At 40.0% G+C, this 23,633-nt stretch overlaps 1 protein-coding gene across 4 annotated transcripts in view; it reads left to right on the forward strand.

Moving 5' to 3' along the window:
* The window catches only part of LOC129834842 (DIS3-like exonuclease 1), a 50,798-nt gene that overhangs the window by 22,864 nt on the left and 4,301 nt on the right, over positions 1 to 23,633 (forward strand). For 3 of the 4 annotated variants that reach the window (XM_055900157.1, XM_055900159.1, XM_055900160.1), the window contains 9 exons: positions 5,266 to 5,525; positions 8,869 to 8,961; positions 9,364 to 9,518; positions 13,623 to 13,701; positions 13,787 to 13,916; positions 17,734 to 17,894; positions 18,296 to 18,450; positions 21,481 to 21,659; positions 21,933 to 22,078. In XM_055900157.1, the coding sequence (XP_055756132.1) occupies positions 5,266 to 5,525; positions 8,869 to 8,961; positions 9,364 to 9,518; positions 13,623 to 13,701; positions 13,787 to 13,916; positions 17,734 to 17,894; positions 18,296 to 18,450; positions 21,481 to 21,659; positions 21,933 to 22,078 (1,358 nt within the window). Of the gene's footprint in view, positions 1 to 5,265; positions 5,526 to 8,868; positions 8,962 to 9,363; positions 9,519 to 13,622; positions 13,702 to 13,786; positions 13,917 to 17,733; positions 17,895 to 18,295; positions 18,451 to 21,480; positions 21,660 to 21,932; positions 22,084 to 23,633 lie in introns of all 4 variants that reach the window. The other variant, XM_055900158.1, reaches the window with a different exon arrangement.

Here is a 23,633-nt window from a genome sequence, read left to right on the forward strand (position 1 = left end):
TTATAGTATAATATACCATCCTCATAGAGAACTGTATCCAGTTATAGTATAATATACCATCCTCATAGAGAACTGTATCCAGTTATAGTATAATATACCATCCTCATAGAGATCTGTATGAAGTTATAGTATAATATACCATCCTCATAGAGAACTGTATCCAGTTATAGTATAATATACCATCCTCATAGAGAACTGTATTCAGTTATAGTATAATATACCATCCTCATAGAGATCTGTATCCAGTTATAGTATAATATACCATCCTCATAGAGAACTGTATCCAGTTCTAGTATAATATACCATCCTCATAGAGAACTGTATCCAGTTATAGTGTAATATACCATCCTCATAGAGAACTGTATCCAGATATAGTATAATATACCATCCTCATAGAGAACTGTATCCAGGTAGGTTCTAGTATAATATACCATCCTCATAGAGAACTGTATCCAGGTAGGTTATAGTATAATATACCATCCTCATAGAGAACTGTATCCAGGTAGGTTATAGTATAATACACCATCCTCATAGAGATCTATATCCAGTTATAGTATAATATACCATCCTCATAGAGATCTCTATCCAGTTATAGTATAATATACCATCCTCATAGAGAACTGTATCCAGTTATAGTATAATATACCATCTTCATAGAGAACTGTATCCAGTTATAGTATAATATACCATCCCCATAGAGAACTGTATCCAGTTATAGTATAATATACCATCTTCATAGAGAACTGTATCCAGTTATAGTATAATATACCATCCCCATAGAGAACTGTATCCAGTTATAGTATAATATACCATCCCCATAGAGAACTGTATCCAGTTAGGTTATAGTATAATATACCATCCTCATAGAGAACTCTATCCAGTTATAGTATAATATACCATCCTCATAGAGAACTGTATCCAGGTAGGTTATAATATACCATCCTCATAGAGATCTGTATCCAGTTATAGTATAATATACCATCCTCATAGAGAACTCTATCCAGTTATAGTATAATATACCATCCTCATAGAGAACTGTATCCAGTTATAGTATAATATACCATCCTCATAGAGAACTGTATCCAGTTAGTATAATATACCATCCTCATAGAGAACTGTATCCAGTTATAGTATAATATACCATCCTCATAGAGAACTGTATCCAGTTATAGTATAATATACCATCCTCATAGAGAACTGTATCCAGGTAGGTTATAATATACCATCCTCATAGAGAACTGTATCCAGTTATAGTATAATATACCATCCTCATAGAGAACTGTATCCAGGTAGGTTATAGTATATTATACCATCCTCATAGAGAACTGTATCCAGTTATAGTATAATATAACATCCTCATAGAGAACTGTATCCAGTTATAGTATAATATACCATCCTCATAGAGAACTGTATCCAGTTATAGTATAATATAACATCCTCATAGAGAACTGTATCCAGGTAGGTTATAGTATAATATACCATCCTCATAGAGAACTGTATCGGGTTATAGTATAATATAACATCCTCATAGAGAACTGTATCCAGGTAGGTTATAGTATAATATACCATCCTCATAGAGAACTGTATCCAGTTATAGTATAATATACCATCCTCATAGAGAACTGTATCCAGTTATAGTATAATATACCATCCTCATAGAGAACTGTATCCAGTTATAGTATAATATACCATCCTCATAGAGATCTGTATCCAGTTATAGTATAATATACCATCCTCATAGAGAACTGTATCCAGGTAGGTTATAGTATAATATACCATCCTCATAGAGAACTGTATCCAGGTAGGTTATAGTATAATACACCATCCTCATAGAGATCTATATCCAGTTATAGTATAATATACCATCCTCATAGAGAACTGTATCCAGTTATAGTATAATATACCATCCTCATAGAGAACTGTATCCAGTTATAGTATAATATACCATCCTCATAGAGAACTGTATCCAGTTATAGTATAATATACCATCCTCATAGAGAACTGTATCCAGTTATAGTATAATACACCATCCTCATAGAGAACTGTATCCAGTTAGAGTATAATATACCATCCTCATAGAGAACTGTATCCAGTTATAGTATAATATACCATCCTCATAGATATCTGTATCCAGTTATAGTATAATATACCATCCTCATAGAGAACTGTATCCAGTTATAGTGTAATATACCGTCCCCATAGAGAACTGTATCCAGTTATAGTATAATATACCATCCTCATAGAGAACTGTATCCAGTTATAGTATAATATACCATCCTCATAGAGAACTGTATCCAGTTATAGTATAATACACCATCCTCATAGAGAACTGTATCCAGTTATAGTATAATATACCATCCTCATAGAGAACTGTATCCAGTTATAGTATAATACACCATCCTCATAGAGAACTGTATCCAGTTATAGTATAATATACCATCCTCATAGAGAACTGTATCCAGGTAGGTTATAGTATAATATACCATCCTCATAGAGAACTGTATCCAGGTAGGTTATAGTATAATATACCATCCTCATAGAGAACTGTATCCAGGTAGGTTATAGTATAATATACCATCCTCATAGAGAACTGTATCCAGGTAGGTTATAGTATAATATACCATCCTCATAGAGAACTGTATCCAGTTATAGTATAATATACCATCCTCATAGAGAACCGTATCCAGTTATAGTATAATACACCATCCTCATAGAGATCTGTATCCAGTTATAGTATAATATACCATCCTCATAGAGATCTGTATCCAGTTATAGTATAATATACCATCCTCATAGAGAACTGTATCCAGGTCAGTTATAGTATAATATACCATCCTCATAGAGAACTGTATCCAGGTAGGTTATAGTATAATACACCATCCTCATAGAGAACTGTATCCAGGTAGGTTCTAGTATAATATACCATCCTCATAGAGAACTGTATCCAGTTATAGTATAATATACCATCCTCATAGAGATCTGTATCCAGTTATAGTATATAATACCATCCTCATAGAGAACTGTATCCAGTTATAGTATAATATACCATCCTCATAGAGAACTGTATCCAGTTATAGTATAATATACCATCCTCATAGAGAACTGTATCCAGGTAGGTTATAGTATAATATACCATCCTCATAGAGAACTGTATCCAGGTAGGTTATAGTATAATATACCATCCTCATAGAGAACTGTATCCAGTTATAGTATAATATACCATCCTCATAGAGAACTGTATCCAGGTAGGTTATAGTATAATATACCATCCTCATAGAGAACTGTATCCAGGTAGGTTATAGTATAATACACCATCCTCATAGAGAACTGTATCCAGGTAGGTTATAGTATAATATACCATCCTCATAGAGAACTGTATCCAGGTAGGTTATAGTATAATACACCATCCTCATAGAGAACTGTATCCAGTTATAGTATAATATACCATCCTCATAGAGAACTGTATCCAGGTAGGTTATAATATAATAAACCATCCTCATCGAGATCTATATCCAGTTATAGTATAATATACCATCCTCATAGAGAACTGTATCCAGTTATAGTATAATATACCATCCTCATAGAGAACTGTATCCAGTTATAGTATAATATACCATCCTCATAGAGAACTGTATCCAGTTATAGTATAATATACCATCCTCATAGAGAACTGTATCCAGGTAGGTTATAATATAATATACCATCCTCATCGAGATCTATATCCAGTTATAGTATAATATACCATCCTCATAGAGAACTGTATCCAGTTATAGTATAATACACCATCCTCATCGAGATCTATATCCAGTTATAGTATAAATACCATCCTCATAGAGAACTGTATCCAGTTATAGTATAATATACCATCCTCATAGAGATCTGTATCCAGTTATAGTATAATATACCATCCTCATAGAGAACTGTATCCAGTTAGAGTATAATATACCATCCTCATAGAGAACTGTATCCAGGTAGGTTATAGTATAATATACCATCCTCATAGAGAACTGTATCCAGTTATAGTATAATATACCATCCTCATAGAGATCTGTATCCAGTTATAGTATAATATACCATCCTCATAGAGAACTGTATCCAGGTAGGTTATAGTATAATATACCATCCCCATAGAGAACTGTATCCAGGTAGGTTCTAGTATAATATACCATCCCCATAGAGAACTGTATCCAGGTAGGTTATAGTATAATATACCATCCTCATAGAGAACTGTATCCAGGTAGGTTATAGTATAATATACCATCCTCATAGAGAACCGTATCCAGTTATAGTATAATACACCATCCTCATAGAGAACTGTATCCAGTTATAGTATAATACACCATCCTCATAGAGAACTGTATCCAGTTATAGTATAATATACCATCCTCATAGAAAACTGTATCCAGGTAGGTTCTAGTATAATATACCATCCTCATAGAGAACTGTATCCAGTTATAGTATAATATACCATCCTCATAGAGATCTGTATCCAGGTAGGTTATAATATAATATACCATCCTCATCGAGATATATATCCAGTTATAGTATAATATACCATCCTCATAGAGAACTGTATCCAGTTATAGTATAATACACCATCCTCATAGAGAACTGTATCCAGTTATAGTATAATATACCATCCTCATAGAGATCTGTATCCAGTTATAGTATAATATACCATCCTCATAGAGAACTGTATCCAGGTAGGTTATAGTATAATATACCATCCTCATAGAGAACTGTATCCAGTTATAGTATAATATACCATCCTCATAGAGAACTGTATCCAGGTAGGTTATAGTATAATATACCATCCCCATAGAGAACTGTATCCAGGTAGGTTATAGTATAATATACCATCCTCATAGAGATCTGTATCCAGTTATAGTATAATATACCATCCTCATAGAGAACTGTATCCAGGTAGGTTATAGTATAATATACCATCCTCATAGAGAACTGTATCCAGTTATAGTATAATATACCATCCTCATAGAGAACTGTATCCAGTTATAGTATAATACACCATCCTCATAGAGAACTGTATCCAGGTAGGTTCTAGTAAAGTCAGTCTTTGCACTAAGATGTAAATGGTTGTGTTTACCTCCATAAACGTGTCTTGCCGGGAGACCCTGTAGATGCAGCGGAGTACCTATGTAGAAATGAGGCTTTTTATTTTTTAAATGTATATTTCTTGGTGTGTGTGTCTGCATGTCTCTGTATGTTGATGTATGCGTCACTGCTCATCTGTTTGTGTGTATCTAGCTGGCTGAGATGCCAGTGTCCTCCCCTGAGAGCCCCTGGTCAGTAGACCCTGCTGAGGTGATTACCAGACGGGATCTGAGACAAACCCACCTGGTGTTCAGCATCGACCCTCGGGGCTGTGAGGACGTAGACGACACCCTGTCCATACGCAGCCTCCCCCCTGGCCCGGGGGGTCAGAGGTTAGAGCTGGGCGTTCACATCGCTGACGTCACACACTTTGTGAAAGAGGGGTCGCTGACGGACCTGGAGGCTCGCGCTAGGTGAGAGGGAGAGGGAATGTGTTTGAGTGTCTGTGAGGCATGGGCCAGGTCCTCCCTCTATTTAAACAAATAAAAACATGTATTAACCCTTCCACCACCCCCCCCCCCCCCCTCTTCGGAGGACATATATCTTCTGGGTTTTTTTTACAGATGTTTTGCTACATATACATATGTTTTACATACCCGGTAGCTTGATATAAAGCATACCAATAATATAACAATAATCACATAACAATAACACATTACCAAACAAACTCTTTAATCCCAACCCTCAGCCAATCGCAACCCTCAGCCAATCGCAACCCTCAGCCAATCGCAACCCTCAGCCAATCGCAACCCTCAGCCAATCTCAACCCTCAGCCAATCCCAACCCTCAGCCAATCCCAACCCTCAGCCAATCCCAACCCTCAGGCACTCCCAACCCTCAGCCAATCCCAACCCTCAGCCAATCCCAACCCTCAGCCAATCCCAACCCTCAGCCAATCCCAACCCTCAGCCAATCCCAACCCTCAGCCAATCCCAACCCTCAGCCACTCCCAACCCTCAGCCAATCCCAACCCTCAGCCAATCGCAAACCTCAGCCAATCCCAACCATCAGCCAATCCCAATCCTCAGCCACTTTCAGCCCATCCCACATATCACCATAGACCATCCTCATTTGATTTCAAGGTGCCATATATTTTTCAATTGTGCTGTGAAGCTTTATCATACATGTTGAACCTTTCTAATCGTATCCACAGATTATGAGCTAAAGATGAAAACCTTTCCTACCAGTATTATTGTATTATTTGTTGACTATGGCTGTCCAGATCGCCCAACACTGCTATTTCTAAGGTTCATTTTAAATGCATGTTGTGATTTATTTAACCATTCCTGAACCTGTGACCAGAAACAAGCTACATAGGAGCAATACCAGAATCAATGATCTAGTGATTCTGTCTCTTCGCAGCAAAATCTACAGAGCGGAGATTGTTGTACGCCCCATATATATATATACATAGCGTTCTGTTGGTGGCAAGAATTCTATACAATAACTTACATTGAAAACCTTGAAGTGTTGAATCAAGTGTAGTGTTTTGTACCAGTTCATAAACCATGTGTCATGGAATCAGCACGTCACAAATCTCTTCCTATTTACTTTACAACCTGTATGGCGCAGCTGGCAACATTTCTGTCCTCAAATGAAACTGGTATATTTTTCTATTTATGCCAGTTCCTTTCAGCCAGTTTGTATCTTTAATATATGGCAGGCAAACAAGTTCCCTACCTTCTCCCCTTTTCCACTTGCCTCCTCCATTTTTGTGGTAGTGCTGCAATCAGTTCATTATAAGTTTGGATTGAGCAGATATTCCCATATATATTCGATAACTTCGTTTGTGACTTAACTCCTACATTTCTATTCACAATATCATTAATAAATATAACACCAGTTTTAAAAAATTATTTAAAAAATCCATAAAGAATGTTTTTTTATTCATCAGTACATTTGAGTTAACCATAACATTTGTTGCAATATTTGTTCTATATTTTAAAACTTAAATTGTAACCAGCTTTGTACGGCTTGTTTAAGAAAGGGCCATACTATAAACAACATTTCCTTTCCAATTAGTCGGAAAGGAGAAGTTGTAATCTGTATGAAGGCGAAAAAAGCCATTTTTGAACAAAGGACGAGCTTTTCTTAATAATCTACTGAAGAACCATTTTGGGTTTAATTTATGTATGAGTGAAGCTTTTAGTGAGAGGTTTAAAGCTTTAATATTTAATTTAATTTTAGCCCCCCAAACTCATATTCATTATATAAATAGGCACATTTAATTGTTTTCTGGTTTAGCATTCCAAATAAAATGAAATATTTTTTGCTCATATGATTTAAAAAATGAGTCGTCCGGAGTTGGCAGCACCATTAGTGAGTAAACTGTGATCGGACCAACGAGTTAATCAATGTGATTTTTCCCATAAATAGACAAGTATTTACCTCTCCATAGTTGCAGAATCTCATCTATTTTTGCTAACTTTCTATTGAAATTAATTGTGGTAAATTCATTTATATTTTTTGAGATGTGAATATCAAGTATGTCTACTTCACCATCCGCCCATTTTATTGGTAAACTACAAGGTAGTGTAAACACTATTTTTTTAACGATCCAATACGTAATATGGTACACTTGTCATGATTAGGTTTTAATCCAGAGAGGCTAGAAAAGTGACCAAGATATTCAATGAGACTGTACAGGGATCCAGAGTCATCCACATACATTGACACTTTAGTTTTTATCCCCTGGATTTCTAGCCCCTTGATGTTCTTGTTGGATCTCATTTTAATCGCTAGCATTTCAATGGCCATAATAAATAGATATGGAGACAACGGACAGCCTTGTTTTACTCCTCTTAAAAGCTCTATATTTTCTGAGAAGTAACTATTATTTACTATTTTACATCTGGGGTTGCTATACATAACTTTAACCCATTGTGTAAGAGAGTCACGAAAATTAAAGTAATCCATAAATTCTAGTCGTACTTTATCAAACGCCTTTTCAAAATCTGCTATGTAGACCAGACCTGGTATCTTTCGATGTTTCATAATGTTCAATTATTTCAAGTAATTGTCGTATATTATCTCCAATATATCGTCCATGTAAAAAAAACTGTCTGATCAGGATGAACAATATTTGGTAAAAACTTTTTTTATTCTATGTGCTATGCATTTTGCAAGGATTTTCGCATCCCAACATTGAAGTGTTAGAGGCCTCTAGTGTTTTAAATGGACTGGATCTTTATACTTCCCACCTGGGTCCTGTTTTAGTAGTAATGAAATCAGACCTTCTTGTTGAGTACCTGAAAGTCTACCGTTTGTATAAGAGTAATTAAAAAGTGCTAATAATGGATCTTTGAGTACATCAGAAAAGGTCTGATATCCCTCTACTGGTATACCATCAAGCCCTGGGGGTTTTCCAGACTGAAAAGATTTTAATGCCTCAAAAAGTTCCTCTTGTGTAAGTTGGCCTTCACACAGGTCTTCCTGTAAATGTGTTCATTTTACATTATTATTTGTATTATTAGGAAAGAAATCCTTACAGTTAACATCATTCAGTGGAAATGGAGGAGACATATGCTTAAAATATTTTGCTTCCTTTTTCAAAATATAATTTGGTGAATCATGGATAACTCCTCCCTTAAAGTGACCCTGGAATACCCACTTTCCCAACAGTTCTGGCAGGTCCCTCCTGTCCATCTCCCTCCCCCAGTCTGACAGTCAGTATGGTCTGATGTTGTGGGGTCAGTCGCCCCCTGCTGGTGACTGTGTTAGCTCCAGTAACTCTTTCTCCTGTCATGTTCTCATCAGGGCCACCACCTACTACCTGGCCGACCGCAGGTATGACATGCTGCCTGCTGTCCTCAGTGCAGACCTCTGCTCTCTGCTGGGAGGGGTGGACAGGTGAGAGATCAACACTACATCACATTGACCTCTGACCTCTGTTGGGAGGGGTGGACAGGTGAGAGATCAACACTACATCACACTGACCTCTGACCTCTGTTGGGAGGGGTGGACAGGTGAAGGAACAACACTTACTGACACCACAACACACTGACCTCTGCTCTGTAAACCTCAGTGAAGTTTATCAGGATGACTCATTTAGTCTTAGGTCACTCTCATAACGTTGGTTGGAACTATCCAGTAGACTGAGGCTGTATGTCCTTGTCTCATTAACAGCTGTCCGTGTGTCCCTCTGTTCGTGTCCGTGTGTCCCTCTGTGCGTGTCCGTGTGTCTCTCTGTGCGTGTCCGTGTGTCCCTCTCTGCGTGTCTGTGTGTCTCTCTGTGCGTGTCCGTGTGTCCAGGTATGCCATGAGCGTCATGTGGGACCTGGATGCCCAGACCCTGGCGGTGAACAAGGTGTGGTACGGTCGTACACTAATCCAATCCTCCTACCAGCTTTACTATGAACTGGCCCAGGCTCTGCTCAACGGAGAGGAGGCAGAGGTCCCAGAACTAGGTACCATCATGTTTTAATACTGCTGAATGGAGAGGGGACAGAGGTCCCATCATGTTTTAATACTGCTGAATGGAGAGGAGGCAGAGGTCCCAGAACTAGGTACCATCATGTTTTAATACTGCTGAATGGAGAGGAGACAGAGGTCCCAGAACTAGGTACCCATCATGTTTTAATACTGCTGAATAGAGAGGAGACAGAGGTCCCAGAACTAGGTACCCATCATGTTTTAATACTGCTGAATGGAGAGGCGACAGAGGTCCCAGAACTAGGTACCATCATGTTTTAATACTGCTGAATGGAGAGGAGACAGAGGTCCCAGAACTAGGTACCATCATGTTTTAATACTGCTGAATGGAGAGGAGACAGAGGTCCCATCATGTTTTAATACTGCTGAATGGAGAGGAGACAGAGGTCCCATCATGTTTTAATACTGCTGAATGGAGAGGAGACAGAGGTCCCAGAACTAGGTACCATCATGTTTTAATACTGCTGAATAGAGAGGAGACAGAGGTCCCATCATGTTTTAATACTGCTGAATGGAGAGGAGACAGAGGTACCATCATGTTTTAATACTGCTGAACGGAGAGGAGACAGAGGTCCCAGAACTAGGTACCATCATGTTTTAATACTGCTGAATGGAGAGGGGACAGAGGTCCCATCATGTTTTAATACTGCTGAATGGAGAGGAGGCAGAGGTCCCAGAACTAGGTACCATCATGTTTTAATACTGCTGAATAGAGAGGAGACAGAGGTCCCAGAACTAGGTACCCATCATGTTTTAATACTGCTGAATGGAGAGGAGACAGAGGTCCCAGAACTAGGTACCATCATGTTTTAATACTGCTGAATGGAGAGGAGACAGAGGTACCATCATGTTTTAATACTGCTGAATGGAGAGGAGACAGAGGTACCATCATGTTTTAATACTGCTGAATGGAGAGGAGACAGAGGTACCATCATGTTTTAATACTGCTGAATGGAGAGGAGACAGAGGTACCATCATGTTTTAATACTGCTGAATGGAGAGGAGACAGAGGTACCATCATGTTTTAATACTGCTGAATGAAGAGGAGACAGAGGTCCCAGAACTAGGTACCATCATGTTTTAATACTGCTGAATGGAGAGGAGGCAGAGGTCCCATCATGTTTTAATACTGCTGAATGGAGAGGGGACAGAGGTCCCAGAACTAGGTACCATCATGTTTTAATACTGCTGAATGGAGAGGAGACAGAGGTCCCAGAACTAGGTACCATCATGTTTTAATACTGCTGAATGGAGAGGGGACAGAGGTCCCATCATGTTTTAATACTGCTGAATGGAGAGGAGACAGAGGTCCCAGAACTAGGTACCATCATGTTTTAATACTGCTGAATGGAGAGGAGACAGAGGTCCCAGAACTAGGTACCATCATGTTTTAATACTGCTGAATGGAGAGGAGACAGAGGTCCCAGAACTAGGTACCCATCATGTTTTAATACTGCTGAATGGAGAGGAGACAGAGGTCCCAGAACTAGGTACCATCATGTTTTAATACTGCTGAATGGAGAGGAGACAGAGGTCCCAGAACTAGGTACCCATCATGTTTTAATACTGCTGAATGGAGAGGAGACAGAGGTCCCAGAACTAGGTACCATCATGTTTTAATACTGCTGAATGGAGAGGAGACAGAGGTCCCAGAACTAGGTACCCATCATGTTTTAATACTGCTGAATGGAGAGGAGACAGAGGTCCCAGAACTAGGTACCATCATGTTTTAATACTGCTGAATGGAGAGGGGACAGAGGTCCCAGAACTAGGTACCCATCATGTTTTAATACTGCTGAACGGAGAGGAGGCAGAGGTCCCAGAACTAGGTACCATCATGTTTTAATACTGCTGAATGGAGAGGAGACAGAGGTCCCATCATGTTTTAATACTGCTGAATGGAGAGGAGACAGAGGTCCCAGAACTAGGTACCATCATGTTTTAATACTGCTGAATGGAGAGGAGACAGAGGTACCATCATGTTTTAATACTGCTGAATAGAGAGGAGGCAGAGGTCCCAGAACTAGGTACCATCATGTTTTAATACTGCTGAATGGAGAGGAGACAGAGGTACCATCATGTTTTAATACTGCTGAATGGAGAGGAGACAGAGGTCCCAGAACTAGGTACCATCATGTTTTAATACTGCTGAATGGAGAGGGGACAGAGGTCCCATCATGTTTTAATACTGCTGAATAGAGAGGAGACAGAGGTCCCAGAACTAGGTACCATCATGTTTTAATACTGCTGAATGGAGAGGAGACAGAGGTCCCAGAACTAGGTACCATCATGTTTTAATACTGCTGAATGGAGAGGAGACAGAGGTCCCAGAACTAGGTACCATCATGTTTTAATACTGCTGAATGGAGAGGAGACAGAGGTCCCAGAACTAGGTACCATCATGTTTTAATACTGCTGAATGGAGAGGAGACAGAGGTCCCAGAACTAGGTACCCATCATGTTTTAATACTGCTGAATGGAGAGGAGACAGAGGTCCCAGAACTAGGTACCATCATGTTTTAATACTGCTGAATGGAGAGGAGACAGAGGTACCATCATGTTTTAATACTGCTGAATGGAGAGGAGACAGAGGTACCATCATGTTTTAATACTGCTGAATGGAGAGGAGACAGAGGTCCCAGAACTAGGTACCATCATGTTTTAATACTGCTGAATGAAGAGGAGACAGAGGTCCCAGAACTAGGTACCCATCATGTTTTAATACTGCTGAATGGAGAGGAGACAGAGGTCCCAGAACTAGGTACCATCATGTTTTAATACTGCTGAATGGAGAGGAGACAGAGGTCCCAGAACTAGGTACCCATCATGTTTTAATACTGCTGAATGGAGAGGAGACAGAGGTCCCAGAACTAGGTACCATCATGTTTTAATACTGCTGAATGGAGAGGAGACAGAGGTACCATCATGTTTTAATACTGCTGAATGGAGAGGAGACAGAGGTCCCAGAACTAGGTACCCATCATGTTTTAATACTGCTGAATGGAGAGGAGACAGAGGTACCATCATGTTTTAATACTGCTGAACGGAGAGGAGACAGAGGTCCCAGAACTAGGTACCCATCATGTTTTAATACTGCTGAATGGAGAGGAGACAGAGGTCCCAGAACTAGGTACCCATCATGTTTTAATACTGCTGAATGGAGAGGAGACAGAGGTCCCAGAACTAGGTACCCATCATGTTTTAATACTGCTGAATGGAGAGGAGACAGAGGTCCCAGAACTAGGTCCCATCATGTTTTAATACTGCTGAATGGAGAGGAGACAGAGGTCCCATCATGTTTTAATACTGCTGAACGGAGAGGAGACAGAGGTCCCAGAACTAGGTACCATCATGTTTTAATACTGCTGAATGGAGAGGAGACAGAGGTCCCAGAACTAGGTACCCATCATGTTTTAATACTGCTGAATGGAGAGGAGACAGAGGTCCCAGAACTAGGTCCCATCATGTTTTAATACTGCTGAATGGAGAGGAGACAGAGGTCCCAGAACTAGGTACCATCATGTTTTAATACTGCTGAATGGAGAGGAGACAGAGGTCCCATCATGTTTTAATACTGCTGAATGGAGAGGAGACAGAGGTCCCATCATGTTTTAATACTGCTGAATGGAGAGGGGACAGAGGTACCATCATGTTTTAATACTGCTGAATGAAGAGGAGACAGAGGTCCCAGAACTAGGTACCCATCATGTTTTAATACTGCTGAATGGAGAGGAGACAGAGGTCCCAGAACTAGGAGGTCTAAAATGGTGCGCTACCCTTCTCCAGTAGTGCACTATAGAGGGAATAGTGTGCTATAGTAGTGCACTACAGAGGGAATAGTGTGCTATAGTAGTGCACTACAGAGGGAATAGGGTGCTATAGTAGTGGACTATAGAGGGAATAGGGTGCTATAGTAGTGCACTACAGAGGGAATAGGGTGCTATAGTAGTGCACTACAGAGGGAATAGAACACATGTGTTTGTATGTTCTGGTTTCATTCATTCTATTGTGAAGCCAAAGTCATTTCCTCATTGTGTTGTCAATAAAGTTATATTCTTCTTCTTCTTATTATTCTATAGCCCAACTACCACCTGGGGAGAGGGATGCCAAGCTGGCCCAGCTCACCCAGGCCCTGGAGACCCTCACCCACGTGGCCAGGTGGGTACTAGAGGGTTTCTGTTAATTATTGTTTAACAATGATTAGATAACACTGACATAAATACACCATACATCTGTCCACCAGACAGCTGCGTGCCCAGAGGGACAAGGGAGGAGCGTTGGAGCTGGAGGGGGTAGAGGTGAGGGCGCAGCTGGATGAGGACAAGAACATCACAGCCCTGGTGCCCAGACAACCACTGGAGGTCCATGAGACGGTGGGTAACTAAACATTGTAGCAACAGACGTTTGAATTCATATTTCTGTTCACTGTTTTCTTGTGTTACGTTGAAGAAAAAAAACATACATACTATTGTGATTTAGGCTGTTGTCATGTTTGTTGTTGTAATGTTTGACTGTTGTCATGTTTGTTGTTGTAATGTTTGTTGTTGTAATGTTTGGCTGTTGTAATGTTTGACTGTTGTAATGTTTGACTGTTGTAATGTTTGTTGTTGTAATGTTTGTTGTTGTAATGTTTGACTGTTGTAATGTTTGTTGTTGTCATGTTTGTTGTTGTCATGTTTGACTGTTGTCATGTTTGTTGTTGTCATGTTTGTTGTTGTAATGTTTGACTGTTGTCATGTTTGTTGTTGTAATGTTTGACTGTTGTCATGTTTGTTGTTGTCATGTTTGTTGTTGTAATGTTTGACTGTTGTCATGTTTGTTGTTGTAATGTTTGTTGTTGTCATGTTTGGCTGTTGTCATGTTTGTTGTTGTCATGTTTGTTGTTGTAATGTTTGACTGTTGTCATGTTTGTTGTTGTAATGTTTGTTGTTGTCATGTTTGGCTGTTGTCATGTTTGTTGTTGTAATGTTTGTTGTTGTAATGTTTGACTGTTGTCATGTTTGTTGTTGTAATGTTTGTTGTTGTAATGTTTGTTGTTGTAATGTTTGTTGTTGTAATGTTTGACTGTTGTCATGTTTGTTGTTGTCATGTTTGTTGTTGTCATGTTTGTTGTTGTCATGTTTGACTGTTGTAATGTTTGTTGTTGTAATGTTTGTTGTTGTCATGTTTGACTGTTGTAATGTTTGTTGTTGTCATGTTTGACTGTTGTAATGTTTGTTGTTGTAATGTTTGTTGTTGTCATGTTTGACTGTTGTAATGTTTGTTGTTGTCATGTTTGTTGTTGTAATGTTTGACTGTTGTCATGTTTGTTGTTGTAATGTTTGACTGTTGTCATGTTTGTTGTTGTAATGTTTGACTGTTGTCATGTTTGTTGTTGTCATGTTTGGCTGTTGTCATGTTTGTTGTTGTAATGTTTGACTGTTGTCATGTTTGACTGTTGTCATGTTTGACTGTTGTCATGTTTGTTGTTGTAATGTTTGGCTGTTGTCATGTTTGTTGTTGTAATGTTTGGCTGTTGTAATGTTTGACTGTTGTCATGTTTGTTGTTGTCATGTTTGGCTGTTGTCATGTTTGTTGTTGTAATGTTTGACTGTTGTCATGTTTGACTGTTGTCATGTTTGACTGTTGTAATGTTTGTTGTAATGTTTGACTGTTGTCATGTTTGTTGTTGTCATGTTTGACTGTTGTAATGTTTGACTGTTGTCATGTTTGACTGTTGTCATGTTTGTTGTTGTCATGTTTGTTGTAATGTTTGACTGTTGTCATGTTTGACTGTTGTAATGTTTGACTGTTGTCATGTTTGACTGTTGTAATGTTTGACTGTTGTCATGTTTGTTGTTGTCATGTTTGTTGTAATGTTTGACTGTTGTCATGTTTGACTGTTGTAATGTTTGACTGTTGTCATGTTTGACTGTTGTCATGTTTGTTGTTGTCATGTTTGTTGTAATGTTTGACTGTTGTCATGTTTGACTGTTGTAATGTTTGTTGTTGTAATGTTTGTTGCTGTAATGTTTGACTGTTGTCATGTTTGTTGTTGTAATGTTTGACTGTTGTCATGTTTGTTGTTGTCATGTTTGACTGTTGTCATGTTTGGCTGTTGTAATGTTTGACTGTTGTCATGTTTGTTGTAATGTTTGACTGTTGTAATGTTTGACTGTTGTCATGTTTGACTGTTGTCATGTTTGTTGTTGTAATGTTTGTTGTTGTCATGTTTGTTGTTGTAATGTTTGACTGTTGTCATGTTTGACTGTTGTAATGTTTGACTGTTGTCATGTTTGACTGTTGTCATGTTTGTTGTTGTAATGTTTGTTGTTTTCATGTTTGTTGTTGTAATGTTTGACTGTTGTAATGTTTGTTGTTGTCATGTTTGTTGTTGTAATGTTTGACTGTTGTAATGTTTGTTGTTGTAATGTTTGTTGTTGTAATGTTTGTTGTTGTAATGTTTGGCTGTTGTAATGTTTGACTGTTGTCATGTTTGTTGTTGTCATGTTTGTTGTTGTCATGTTTGTTGTTGTAATGTTTGTTGTAATGTTTGACTGTTGTAATGTTTGTTGTTGTAATGTTTGTTGTTGTAATGTTTGTTGCTGTAATGTTTGTTGTTGTCATGTTTGACTGTTGTCATGTTTGGCTGTTGTAATGTTTGACTGTTGTCATGTTTGACTGTTGTAATGTTTGACTGTTGTAATGTTTGTTGTTGTAATGTTTGTTGTTGTAATGTTTGTTGTTGTAATGTTTGTTGCTGTAATGTTTGTTGTTGTCATGTTTGACTGTTGTCATGTTTGACTGTTGTCATGTTTGTTGTTGTAATGTTTGACTGTTGTAATGTTTGACTGTTGTAATGTTTGTTGTTGTAATGTTTGTTGTTGTAATGTTTGACTGTTGTCATGTTTGTTGTTGTCATGTTTGACTGTTGTCATGTTTGGCTGTTGTAATGTTTGACTGTTGTCATGTTTGTTGTTGTCATGTTTGTTGTTGTAATGTTTGTTGTTGTAATGTTTGACTGTTGTAATGTTTGACTGTTGTAATGTTTGACTGTTGTCATGTTTGACTGTTGTCATGTTTGTTGTTGTCATGTTTGTTGTTGTCATGTTTGTTGTTGTAATGTTTGACTGTTGTCATGTTTGTTGTAATGTTTGACTGTTGTCATGTTTGACTGTTGTAATGTTTGACTGTTGTCATGTTTGTTGTTGTCATGTTTGACTGTTGTCATGTTTGACTGTTGTCATTTTTGACTGTTGTCATGTTTGTTGTTGTCATGTTTGACTGTTGTAATGTTTGACTGTTGTCATGTTTGTTGTTGTCATGTTTGACTGTTGTCATGTTTGACTGTTGTCATGTTTGACTGTTGTCATGTTTGACTGTTGTCATGTTTGGCTGTTGTAATGTTTGACTGTTGTCATGTTTGTTGTTGTAATGTTTGACTGTTGTCATGTTTGACTGTTGTCATGTTTGACTGTTGTCATGTTTGTTGTCATGTTTGACTGTTGTCATGTTTGTTGTCATGTTTGACTGTTGTCATGTTTGTTGTCATGTTTGACTGTTGTCATGTTTGACTGTTGTCATGTTTGTTGTTGTCATGTTTGTTGTTGTAATGTTTGTTGTTGTAATGTTTGTTGTTGTAATGTTTGACTGTGGTAATGTTTGACTGTTGTCATGTTTGTTGTCATGTTTGACTGTTGTCATGTTTGACTGTTGTCATGTTTGTTGTTGTCATGTTTGTTGTTGTAATGTTTGTTGTTGTAATGTTTGACTGTGGTAATGTTTGACTGTTGTAATGTTTGTTGCTGTAATGTTTGACTGTTGTCATGTTTGTTGTTGTAATGTTTGACTGTTGTCATGTTTGGCTGTTGTAATGTTTGACTGTTGTCATGTTTGGCTGTGGTAATGTTTGACTGTTGTCATGTTTGACTGTTGTCATGTTTGACTGTTGTCATGTTTGTTGTTGTCATGTTTGTTGTTGTCATGTTTGTTGTTGTAATGTTTGACTGTTGTCATGTTTGTTGTAATGTTTGACTGTTGTCATGTTTGACTGTTGTAATGTTTGACTGTTGTCATGTTTGTTGTTGTAACTGACTATTTGAAGAAGTAGAAACCATAGCATGTTAGCCAACGAATCCTGCTTGTCGTTCCTATCAAGGAGCTAGCCAATGCACATCCTAGCTAACAAGATGGAGACGGGTGTGTTTCCAGGTGGCAGAGTGCATGATCTATGCCAACCACTGGGTGGCCCGTAAGATCCAGGAGAGTTTCCCCCAGCAGGCCTTGCTGCGCCACCACCCGCCCCCACACCAGGAGTTCTTCAACCAGCTACAGGACAGTGCCCGGGCACGCGGCTTCACCATAGACACCAGGTATACTGTTACTATGGTGTCACTAACTAACCAGCCATTTAACTATACATAGACACCAGGTACAGGTTATAAGCTGTGTTAATAACACTTCTATTAACTGTGTTATAAGCCGTTGAACTATCGATATGCATGGAATTATTATCATCTTTGAACAGAGACATGGAACAGTCCAGACATGTATCATATTAAATATGTCAAATTATTGACTTGCACTTTATGTAGTTTTGCCTTGTGCAATGGAACGAATGGAATACTCCCAAAAGTGCAAACTACAAATATTTGACAAATGTGTTTGATCCCATGTCTGCACACCAGTCAACCAAAAGAACAACTAATTAAAATGTACAGGCGAGATCAAATGACAAATAGCAGTAAAGTTCAACCTTGACTCCCTGTCCCAGGTCAAACAAGGCCCTGGCTGACTCCCTGGACCGGGCTGTGGACCCCCGGGACCCGCTGGTGAACCGGCTGCTGAGGGTGATGGCTACCATGGCCATGTCTAATGCCCTCTACTTCTCTACCGGAGCCTGCCAGGTCGACCAGTACTATCACTATGGTAACTAATGTCCTCAGGCCCAGTACTATCACTATGGTAACTAATGTCCTCAGGACCAGTACTATCACTATGGTAACTAATGTCATCAGGACCAGTACTATCACTATGGTAACTAATGTCATCAGGACCAGTACAATCACTATGGTAACTAATGTCATCAGGACCAGTGCTATCACTATGGTAACTAATGTCCTCAGGACCATTGCTATCACTATGGTAGCTAATGTCCTCAGGACCAGCACTATCACTATGGTAACTAATGTCCTCAGGACCAGTACTATCACTATGGTAACTAATGTCTTCAGGACCAGTACTATCACTATGGTAACTAATGTCCTCAGGACCACTACTATCACTATGGTAACTAATGTCCTCAGGACCAGTACTATCACTATGGTAACTAATGTCCTCAGGACCAGTACAATCACTATGGTAACTAATGTCCTCAGGACCAGTACTATCACTATGGTAACTAATGTCCTCAGGACCACTACTATCACTATGGTAACTAATGTCTTCAGGACCAGTACTATCACTATGGTAATTAATGTCCTCAGGACCAGTACTATCACTATGGTAACTAATGTCCTCAGGACCAGTACTATCACTATGGTAACTAATGTCCTCAGGACCACTACTATCACTATGGTAACTAATGTCTTCAGGACCAGTACTATCACTATGGTAACTAATGTCCTCAGGACCAGTACTATCACTATGGTAACTAATGTCTTCAGGACCAGTACTATCACTATGGTAACTAATGTCCTCAGGACCAGTACTATCACTATGGTAACTAATGTCTTCAGGACCAGTACTATCACTATGGTACTAATGTTCTCAGGACCAGTACTATCACTAGCAATTTGACAGTGGCTCTACCTTGTCTTTTGGATAGGTGAAGTTTTCACCATATTGTAAATACCTCTCCAGTTCTTTCAGACCTACTCTCAGGGCCCAGGGGCATCAGGTTATATCTGGACAGATCTACTCTCAGGGCCCAGGTTATATCTGGACAGATCTTCTCTCAGGGCCCAGGAGCATCAGGTTATATCTGGACAGATCTACTCTCAAGGCCCAGGGACATCAGGTTATATCTGGACAGATCTACTCTCAGGGCCCAGGTTATATCTGGACATATCTACTCTCAGGGCCCAGGAGGAAGGTGCATCCGGTTATATCAGGACAGATCTATTCTCAGGGCCCAGGGACATCAGGTTATATCTGGACAGATCTATTCTCAGGGCCCAGGTTATATCAGGACAGATCTACTCTCAAGGCCCAGGGACATCAGGTTATATCTGGACAGATCTACTCTCAGGGCCCAGGTTATATCAGGACATATCTACTCTCAGGGCCCAGGAGGAAGGAGCATCAGGTTATATCTGGACAGATCTACTCTCAGGGCCCAGGGACATCAGGTTATATCTGGACAGATCTACTCTCAAGGACATCAGGTTATATCTGGACAGATCTACTCTCAGGGCCCAGGTTATATCTGGACAGATCTACTCTCAGGGCCCAGGTTATATCTGGACAGATCTACTCTCAGGGCCCAGGTTATATCTGGACAGATCTACTCTCAGGAGCATCAGGTTATATCTGGACAGATCTACTCTCAGGGCCCAGGTTATATTAGGACAGATCTACTCTCAAGGACATCAGGTTATATCTGGACAGATCTACTCTCAGGATCATCAGGTTATATCTGGACAGATCTACTCTCAGGGCCCAGGTTATATTAGGACAGATCTACTCTCAGGGCCCAGGAGGAAGGGGCATCAGGTTATATTTGGACAGATCTACTCTCAGGAGCATCAGGTTATATCAGGACAGATCTACTCTCAGGGCCCAGGTTATATCAGGACAGATCTACTCTCAGGGCCCAGGGACATCAGGTTATATCTGGACAGATCTACTCTCAGGGCCCAGGTTATATCTGGACATATCTACTCTCAGGGCCCAGGAGGAAGGTGCATCCGGTTATATCAGGACAGATCTATTCTCAGGGCCCAGGTTATATCTGGACAGATCTACTCTCAGGATCATCAGGTTATATCTGGACAGATCTACTCTCAGGGCCCAGGTTATATCTGGACAGATCTACTCTCAAGGACATCAGGTTATATCTGGACAGATCTACTCTCAGGGCCCAGGTTATATCTGGACAGATCTACTCTCAGGGCCCAGGTTATATCTGGACAGATCTACTCTCAAGGACATCAGGTTATATCTGGACAGATCTACTCTCAGGGACCAGGTTATATCTGGACAGATCTACTCTCAGGGCCCAGGTTATATCTGGACAGATCTACTCTCAGGGCCCAGGTTATATCTGGACAGATCTACTCTCAAGGACATCAGGTTATATCTGGACAGATCTACTCTCAGGGCCCAGGTTATATCTGGACAGATCTACTCTCAGGGCCCAGGAGGAAGGGCCATCAGGTTATATCAGGACAGAGATGATGTGTTTACCTCTGTGTCCCTTCCTTCAGGTTATATCTGGACAGAGATGATGTGTTTCCCTCTGTGTCCCTTCCTTCAGGTTATATCTGGACAGAGATGACCCACTAACCCTTCCTTCAGGTTATATCTGGACAGAGATGATGTGTTTACATCTGTGTCCCTTCCTTCAGGTTATATCTGGACAGAGATGATGTGTTTCCCTCTGTGTCCCTTCCTTCAGGTTATATCTGGACAGAGATGACCCACTAACCCTAACCCTTCCTTCAGGTTATATCTGGACAGAGATGATGTGTTTACATCTGTGTCCCTTCCTTCAGGTTATATCTGGACAGAGATGACCCACTAACCCTAACCCTTCCTTCAGGTTATATCTGGACAGAGATGATGTGTTTACCTCTGTGTCCCTTCCTTCAGGTTATATCTGGACAGAGATGATGTGTTTACATCTGTGTCCCTTCCTTCAGGTTATATCTGGACAGAGATGACCCACTAACCCTAACCCTTCCTTCAGGTTATATCTGGACAGAGATGATATGTTTCCCTCTGTGTCCCTTCCTTCAGGTCTGGCTCTGGAACGATACACCCACTTCACCTCTCCCATCCGTCGCTATGCCGACATGATCGTCCACCGCCTGCTCGCCGCAGCCATCGCCATGGAGAAGGGGGCGGGGCCAGCCAAGGCCTTAGCCAGTAACAAAGAGTTGGAGGAGGTGGCTCAGCAAATCAACAACAAGAACAGGGTCAGTAATCGTAGCAATACCAAACATCCACAATAGCATTAAAAAAACAAAATAAAGATCCGATGAGATAAGAGAAGATATCATACTTCTGTTATTTTATTAATCTCCAAATGGACGACTTGGGGGTGATGAAGACCTAAGGGTCAACATTGTTTCAATAAATGACATGGGAGCATAGAGCACAGTGTGTGGAGTCTTTTACTGTAGAAAGTCCCCTGTGAGGATGGGTATCTTCTGACATTGACCCCTGACCTCTACCCTCTGACCCCCTAGGCAGCACAGCATGCCCAGAAGGTGTCCACAGAGCTTTTCCAGTGTCTCTACTTCAGAGACAAAGACCCAGAGACAGACGAGCGCTGTGTGGCCGACGCGGTCATCTACACCATCAGAGCCAACGGCATGCTGGTCTTCATACCACAGTGAGGTCATAACAGTGAGGTCATAACAGTAGAACTGGTCTTCATACCACAGTAAGGTCATAACAGTGAGGTCATAACAGTGAGGTCATAACAGTGAGGTCATAACAGTAGAACTAGTCTTCATATCACAGTGAGGTCATAACAGTGAGGTCATAACAGTGAGGTCATAACAGTGAGGTCATAACAGTGAGGTCATAACAGTGAGGTCATAACAGTGAGGTCATAACAGTAGAGCTGGTCTTCATACCACAGTAAGGCCATAACAGTGAGGTCATAACAGTGAGGTCATAACAGTAAGGTCATAACAGTGAGGTCATAACAGTAATGTCATAACAGTGAGGTCATAACAGTAAGGTCATAACATTGAGGTCATAACAGTAATGTCATAACAGTGGGGTCATAACAGTGAGGTCATAACAGTGGAACTGGTCTTCATATCACAGTGAGGTCATAACAGTGAGGTCATAACAGTGAGGTCATAACAGTGAGGTCATAACAGTAGAACTGGTCTTCATATCACAGTGAGGTCATAACAGTGAGGTCATAACAGTAAGGTCATAACAGTGAGGTCATAACAGTAGAACTGGTCTTCATATCACAGTGAGGTCATAACAGTGAGGTCATAACAGTGAGGTCATAACAGTGAGGTCATAACAGTGAGGTCATAACAGTGGAACTGGTCTTCATATCACAGTGAGGTCATAACAGTGAGGTCATAACAGTGAGGTCATAACAGTGAGGTCATAACAGTAGAACTGGTCTTCATATCACAGTGAGGTCATAACAGTGAGGTCATAACAGTGAGGTCATAACAGTGAGGTCATAACAGTAGAACTGGTCTTCATATCACAGTGAGGTCATAACAGTAGAACTGGTCTTCATATCACAGTGAGGTCATAACAGTGAGGTCATAACAGTGAGGTCATAACAGTGAGGTCATAACAGTAGAGCTGGTCTTCATACCACAGTAAGGCCATAACAGTGAGGTCATAACAGTGAGGTCATAACAGTAAGGTCATAACAGTGAGGTCATAACAGTAAGGTCATAACAGTGAGGTCATAACAGTAAGGTCATAACAGTGAGGTCATAACAGTAAGGTCATAACAGTGAGGTCATAACAGTAGAGCTGGTCTTCATATCACAGTAAGGTCATAACAGTGAGGTCATAACAGTAAGGTCATAACAGTGAGGTCATAACAGTAGAACTGGTCTTCATACCACAGTGAGGTCATAACAGTGAGGTCATAACAGTGAGGTCATAACAGTAAGGTCATAACAGTGAGGTCATAACAGTAGAACTGGTCTTCATATCACAGTGAGGTCATAACAGTGAGGTCATAACAGTGAGGTCATAACAGTGAGGTCATAACAGTGGAACTGGTCTTCATATCACAGTGAGGTCATAACAGTGAGGTCATAACAGTGAGGTCATAACAGTGAGGTCATAACAGTAGAACTGGTCTTCATATCACAGTGAGGTCATAACAGTGAGGTCATAACAGTAGAACTGGTCTTCATATCACAGTGAGGTCATAACAGTAGAACTGGTCTTCA

The sequence above is a fragment of the Salvelinus fontinalis genome, chromosome 35 (assembly GCF_029448725.1).
Source record: "Salvelinus fontinalis isolate EN_2023a chromosome 35, ASM2944872v1, whole genome shotgun sequence".
NCBI classification, from domain to species: Eukaryota; Metazoa; Chordata; class Actinopteri; order Salmoniformes; family Salmonidae; genus Salvelinus; species Salvelinus fontinalis.